Source organism: Myotis davidii, unplaced genomic scaffold, assembly GCF_000327345.1.
Source record: "Myotis davidii unplaced genomic scaffold, ASM32734v1 scaffold89, whole genome shotgun sequence".
Lineage (NCBI taxonomy): Eukaryota > Metazoa > Chordata > Mammalia > Chiroptera > Vespertilionidae > Myotis > Myotis davidii.
This window is the reverse complement of record NW_006300372.1, coordinates 4,079,141-4,086,376: the sequence shown is the minus strand read 5'-3', so window position 1 is coordinate 4,086,376 and position 7,236 is coordinate 4,079,141. Positions and strand designations below refer to the sequence as shown.

General features: G+C 37.4%; 1 protein-coding gene across 6 annotated transcripts in view; it reads right to left on the bottom strand.

The window, feature by feature from the left end:
• RBM27 (RNA binding motif protein 27) overlaps positions 1-7,236 on the bottom strand; it is a 68,888-nt gene that overhangs the window by 40,914 nt on the left and 20,738 nt on the right. For 4 of the 6 annotated variants that reach the window (XM_006777005.2, XM_015572632.1, XM_015572633.1 and 1 more), the window contains exons 6-8: positions 6,581-6,844; positions 4,873-5,172; positions 1,948-2,082 (exon numbers count right to left, since the gene is read on the bottom strand). In XM_006777005.2, the coding sequence (XP_006777068.1) occupies positions 1,948-2,082; positions 4,873-5,172; positions 6,581-6,844 (699 nt within the window). The remainder of the gene's footprint in view (positions 1-1,947; positions 2,083-4,872; positions 5,173-6,580; positions 6,845-7,236) is intronic. The other 2 variants (XM_006777008.2, XM_006777006.2) reach the window with 1 other exon arrangement.

The following is a 7,236-nucleotide window of genomic DNA, read 5'->3' as shown; positions in this document are numbered from 1 at the left end:
CACTGAAGCAAGCAAGCCTCATGTTCGCTTCCAGCTGCCTGGCTGCCGGCCGCCATCTTGGCTGGCAGTTAATTTGCATATCACCCTGATTAGCCAATGGGAAGGGTAGCAGTCGTACGCTAATTACCATGTTTCTCTTTTTATTAGATAGGATTCCATTCTGTCTTCAAGGAAGAAAAAAAAAGCCGACCAAATTTAAGATAGTAAAGAGTCAATTTAAAAATGATCCTGTAAAACCAAAATAATAGATACTGAGTTGATGACTTCAAATTTGGGTAAAATGTTTAAATGCTTCAGAGGACATAGTTGATGTTTTAAAATCTTTTTTTTAAATATGTTTTTATTGATTTTTAGAGTTGGGAGGGAGAGAGAGAGAAACATCCACAGGCTGCCTCCTGCAGGCCCCCTACTGGGGATCGAGCCCACAACCAAGGCATGAGACCTGACCTAGAATTGAACCGGTGACCTTTCAGTGCATGGGCAATGCTCAACAAACTGAAGCACACTCGCCAGGGCAATAGTTGATTTTAATACGTGTATGAATTGCTATTTTTCCAGACAATGCTATATAATCTAAGTATATAGCATTTCTCATTATTTAAGTCCTTTTCAAAGTATCTGACATTTTACAAAAACAACAAAACTACAAAGGTTTTTTTCTAAACTAGAACCATCTGACATTAACGTATCCTACCTCGTTTTACAATGGGTTAATTTTTTTCTTTTAACATTCAATTTTGCTCTTCCAAAACAACTGATAATTACAGACTATGAAGTTTCCATTTTTGGCAGAATTAGTGCTTTTGTCATTTGTGTTTCTGAATCATTCTGTTCATTTACTTTTAATAGGCTGTAATTGGTTTTGAGTTTTGTTTTTAATATTTCTTTCCATTATAATTTTTTGCTTCCTAAGAGAAAAATCATTTCCTTTTTTAAAAACTATATATTTTTATTGATTTCAGAGAGGAAGGGAGAGGGAGAGAGAGATAGAAACATCAATGATTAGAGAGACTAATTTATCAGCTGCCTCCGGCACACCCCACCCACACTGGGGCTCAAGCCCACAACCCAGACATGTGCCCTGACCAGAATCAAACCTTATCCTCCTGGTTCACAGGTCAACGCTCAACCACTGAACCATGCTGGCCGGGCAAATCATCTTATTAATCAGTATATTCTCAGTACATAGCTAGCATTGAGCATAGTGCTCAAAAAATCCAAATTTTATTTTTCTGTTTACTTTAGGTCCCTATTGACATTATTTTCACAATTAAATACCATTTGATATGCTGTTTTTCATTTCTACTATTTTCTATGCCCTGACTTTCATGGTAATTTTAATGATAATAAAATATCCATAATTTAAACTTTCTCAATTTGTTAAGCTTTGAGTACAGTTCAAGTTCTTTATTACAATGCAAACATACATATACTTTACTTCATTTGAACTGAAGCAAACTCTAATTTTTTGAAATGATTACAGTATTTATAAAAATAAACTTGAATTAATTCTCAAAGGCAATTTTATTAAAAGACAAAAATAATTTTTAAATCAACTTAATAGAAAGACATTTAAAAAGTATGACCGGAAAAAAATATTACACTAAAGAAATTTTTTTTGTTAACCCTCACATAAGGATAGTTCTTCCATTGCTTTTCAGAGAGTGAAAGGGAGGGATGGAAAGAGGAAAAAAGAGGGAGAGAGAGAGACACACACACAGACACTGATGTAAGAGAGACAGATCAACTGGTTGCTTCCCACACAGAAAATTAAAATCCAGCTATATAACATATTCACACAGTAAACACCGTGAAAATACAAATACGATTTTATATAGCACAATCTATAAGTATACAAATTAATTGTATTTTAAAAAGTATAACACTGATATGAAAAAAATGGCTCCTATTTGCTGAGCAATTTTAAGTCAAACTATTTTTACTTACGTTCTGATACTGTATAAAGGAGGTTCTGGGGTAAAGGAGGAGGTAGTCTTGCTCCCACTGGTGCAAGATTGGGCACTGCACTTGACCCAGCCTGGTCACGGTTGTTTATTAAGCTTGACTGTGTTATGGGTGGTCCTACGGATAACAATAAGTAAAAGACACTGCATTAATATTTCCTAACTAATAAAAATACTCACTATAGCCCTAGCTGGTTTGGCTCTGTGAATAGAGCATTGGCCTGCAGACTGAAGGGTCCCAGGTTCAGTTCCGGTCAGGGGAACATGCCTGGGCTGCGGGCTCAATCCCAGTAGGGGTGTGCAGGAGGCAGCTGATCGATATTTCTCTCTCATCATTGATGTTTCTAACTCTCTATCCCTTCTCCCTTCTTCTCTGTAAAAAATCAATAAAATATATTAAAAAAAAAAAAAAAAAAAGAAGTTCCGGGAGATAACTTTTATTTTAAGAATTTCTAAACATAAAGGTGCTATTTTACCTGGGAATATCATCAATTTGAACTATACAAGTATACCATTTATGTGACAATAAATATTCACAAATGCTGAATTATAAAGGGCCATATTACTTTTTGTTTGTTTTTAAATCTTCATTGTTGAAAGTATTGCATATGTCCCTTACCCCCCTCCCCGCCACTGACCCCCTTCTAGCCCATCCCCACCCAGGCCTTCACCACACTATTGTCTGTGTGCATAGGTTATGCAGAATTGGGGATTGAGCCTGTGCCCTGACTGGGAATCAAACCATGACCTCTTGGTTCATATATCAATGTTCAACCACTGAGCAACACCAGCCAGGCAATATATAGTTCTTTTAACTTTTCTGTTTCCTTAAATTTGTTCTAGCAAAATATTGGGGGGAAAGTACAGTCTTGGATTTAACTTTTAAGAAGTTCCGGGAGAAAATCTTCATTGTTGAAAGTATTGCATATGTCCCTTACCCCCCTCCCCGCCACTGACCCCCTTCTAGCCCATCCCCACCCAGGCCTTCACCACACTATTGTCTGTGTGCATAGGTTATGCAGAGATGCATACAAGTTCTTTTGTTGATCCCTTCCACCCACCCACCCACCCCTACCTTCCCTCTTCATATTTTTATTGACCAAATCTATGCATTAAATGTCTCAAAACCTTTAGCAATTTTAATGAAATATGTTCTATAAAGGGCATTACTGCAGAAAAGCTAGGTGAGGAATACACAGAATCACACTAAAGTATTTTTGCAACTTCTATTATAATTTCAAAAATAAAAAGTAGCCCTGGCCAGTGTTTCTCAGTTGGTTGGAGCATCGTCCCATACGACAAAAGGTCAGGGTTCGATTTCCAGTCGTGGGGGAGGCAACTGATAAGGCATTTCACTCTCACATCGATGTTTCTCTCTCTCTCTCTCTCTCTCTCTCTCTCTCCCCCCCCAAAATCAATAAAAGCATGTGCTCAGAATTATAAATGAAAAGAACATTTTAAAAACTACCAAAGTGAGTAACAATCATTTTTCAAAAAATAATAATTTGCAATCTGCTAGCAATGTTAAATGTCATCAAGTATATATTTTCTTATACACTTGCATACATGTAAACTACTCACTCCACAATCTTTTCAATTATACTAAAAAAGTTTAGTCTTACTTCAGTTTCTGATAAATTAGCAATTGCTAAGGTTTTCTAATGATCATTCTCAAACATCTATATATATAAAAGCTTAAGCGACCGTTAGGACTGGCTGGTAGTTATGACATGCACTGACCACCAGGGGGCAGATGCTCCTCCGGCAGTCCCTCCCCCTTGCCGGTTGGGTGGTCAGTGCACTCCCACAGCCAACCTCTGTAGCCAGCCAACCTCCTGTGGTCCCTCCATCCAAGCTGGCCAACCTCCTGCGGTCCCTCCCCCTGGGCAGCCAACCTCCCATGGTCCCTCCTCCCGGCCAGCCAGCCCCAATCGGGCCCAATCAGGATGGGACAAGATGGCCCCGATCAGCCCCGATCACCAGCCAGGCCGAGGGACCCCACCCATGCACCAATTCGTGCACTGGGCCTCTAGTTTCTTAATATTAATTTTGATAGATGTGATAATAGCACATTATTTATGAAAAAAAATAGTCCTTTCAGTGAAGAGATTCATAATGAAATATATACTAGTAAAATGATATAACACTTGACATTTACTCCAGCAAAAATTAAGCCAAAAGAAATGTGTGGGTGGGGTGGGAGAAAAATGAAACAAAAACAGATGAATACTGATAATCCACTGAAATTGGGTAACAGTGCATATGGAACATATATTATTCCGCCTCTGTGTATATTTGAAATTTTCCATAATAAAATTTTTTTGAAATTATTTCAAGATTCTTGAAGAAATTTTCTTTAAAGACAAGGAAATGTCATTATACTGACATGTTTTGTTTTGTTTTTTCTTAATTGATTTTAAAGAGGGAGAGAGAGAGAAAAATATTGATGTGAGACAGAGACATTGATCAGTTGCCTCCCCTAAACACCCCAACAAGAGACTGAACCCAGAACCTAGGTATGTGCCCTGACCAGGAATGGAACCCAAGACCTTGCAATGCACAGGACAACACTCCAACCAAGTGAGCCACACCAGCCAGAGCTACTGGCATGTTATTTTTTCTGACACCTTCAAAATACTGGCTTTCTTAAGATGCTATCAACTAGCAAGATTTTGACTCCAGGTCAATATAGCCACTACTGATAATATTTATACTTGGAAGTGCTACAAATAATGCAATGCAACAGTGGATGAAAAAAAGGAAACGGAATTTTAATTATAGGAATATATTCTAAATTCTGTAATTAATTCACTTTTCAAAAACTTTAAATGTAGTGTCAAGTTAGCTGAAAGGGATGGATTATTTGAAATATAATTCTGCACTAAACAGTCAATGAACATATACTTACTTGGTATGGGAAGCACAACAGAAGGTGGAGGCTGGCCATGTCCTTGGGGAACAGGAAGTCTCATATTGTGGCCAGGACCTGGACCTGGACCTGGGCCTGGGCCTGGGCCTGGGCCAGGGCCAGGACCAGGGCCTGGGCCTGGCATTGGAGGCATTAACATTCCAGGAGGTGGTGGAGGAGGAAGCCCAGGAGGAGGTGGAGGGAAAGGAATCATGCTTGGCAGAGCAACTTCATCAACAACCAGGGGATCATTTCCATGATCAAACTGACAAAGGTCACCAAGTACACAAAATCCTCTTTCTGTAAGAAGAAAAAAAAGATCTTATGATGATCTACTTAGAATTCAGAAAAGAAAACAAGTCCTGAAACACCCATCAATCTGATTTATAAAGTGTTTTTCCTCCAAGGAGTCTAAACTCTTCTTAAGGGTTGTTCTGTTAATAATCCTATATCCCTGAGGTCAGGGCAGGTGTACTCTACTTTCTACACTAAGACACTATGATTTGTTGAGTCAGCAAATAGAGTTAAGAAACGGCTACTAGCCACCATTAATGCATTTGCTATGAAATTTTCATAATAAAAATTCAGATTTGTTCTGTTGTTATTAATCCTTACACAAGGATATTTTTCCATTGATTTTTAGAGAAAGAAGAAGGGGGAAAGGAAGGGAAGAGAGACACTGAGATGAGGGAAACACATTGATTGGTTGCCTCCTGCAATTGCCCCAACCAGGGTAGGGGATCAAACTAAAACCTAGGTATGTGACCTTGACTAGGAATTGAACCCTCAACACTTAAGCACACGAGCTGACATTCTAACCACCTAGCAACAACAGCCACGGCAAATTCAGATATTTTAAAGGAATATAAATTTCACAAAGGCTGGGAGTGGGGTGAGAAGAGATAAAAAACTTGAATTATATGATTCCACTACCTATTTTCATGATATTATTCTAAAGCAACCATTCTTGCTATAACTGCAAGTTGTAACTTTAAAATATTCCAGTGGACATCATGTACCAGATTATTCACTGCAGCACTGTTTGTAACAGCAAAATATTAGAAACACCCAAAAGGGCATCAATAAAGAGTAAGTTTAAAAGGAGACATATGTACTACTATTTATAATACTTTAAACAATAAATTTTTTTAAAAAAAGAATAAGTTACATTTTTTGTACATATATAATACTAAAAGTCTAAAAAATATCGAGGAGGCTCTTCATGCAGAGACTCCGTATGGAAAGATACACAAGAAATTAATGACATTAAATTGGCCTTGGGAAGGAGAGCTCTGTGGCTGGGAGATGAGGGTACAAGTAAGGTAAGACTTCAATTTTGATTTGATTCTATACCCTACTTAAAGTTTAAAAAAAATACACACTGATTCATTCATTCAAGTGGAAAGTCAGCAAATAACAAATTCCAAGCACCAGACACCACACAAAAAAGTTATAATTCCTAGTATTTACCAAGTTATACTTAGTGTTTGAAGTAACAAGAACAACAAAAAACAAAGGGTCAAATTTGAACATCCTGTTAATAAGAGCCAAAACTACTAAATCAAACAAGTAAATAAGCATATGCCAGAAGAGATTCACCTCATTCATCCCTTTTAATAAAATCTGAACTACAATGAAAAGATATACAATATGAGCAACATCTGCTTTACTAGTATTTTTGGGTACAGCATAATAAGAGAATTTTTACCATCATAATCCCTGCATCGCCTCTTTGGTGGTGGATTTCGACCAAAAGAATTGGAAGAGCTATGATTGTTATAGTAATTGGACCAACTCTCCGTTGTGTTTTCTGAGTGGTGTGCAGGTGCAATCACAGTAACAGTGCTGGGAATAGACTGGGCCCCAGAGGAATACTGCTCCGAAGAGTTTGGAGGCGGTGCAGACACAGGCACATATGAACTCTCCAAGTCATTCCTTTCACTCTTAAACTTGGATCTTTCCCTGTGCTCTGCTTTAGAAACAAAATAAAAATAAAAAGCAAGATCAGACATTTATTCTTGAAATACATGGGTATTTTTTCACTTAAAAAATATGAAAGGAGAATACTGAAGTAAATTTACTGAGCTATCAGTATTTAAAAGTGCTTTCATTATTAATATATCCTAAAAGTAGGAACATCAACGTGACATATCTTGACCAATAACTTATGTAAAATTATCTCTTATAACATCAATACCAATACATAATGAAGAAAGGCCAGCTTCTCCGCTGATATTTAATAAAAATGCTATCCAAGAATTGATTTCCAAAATGACATCCCGGGAGATCACTCACTGGCTGGGATCCCAATAATATACTTAATTTTTTTTTAATTTTACAAACTCTAGGCAACCTTAAAGCAAA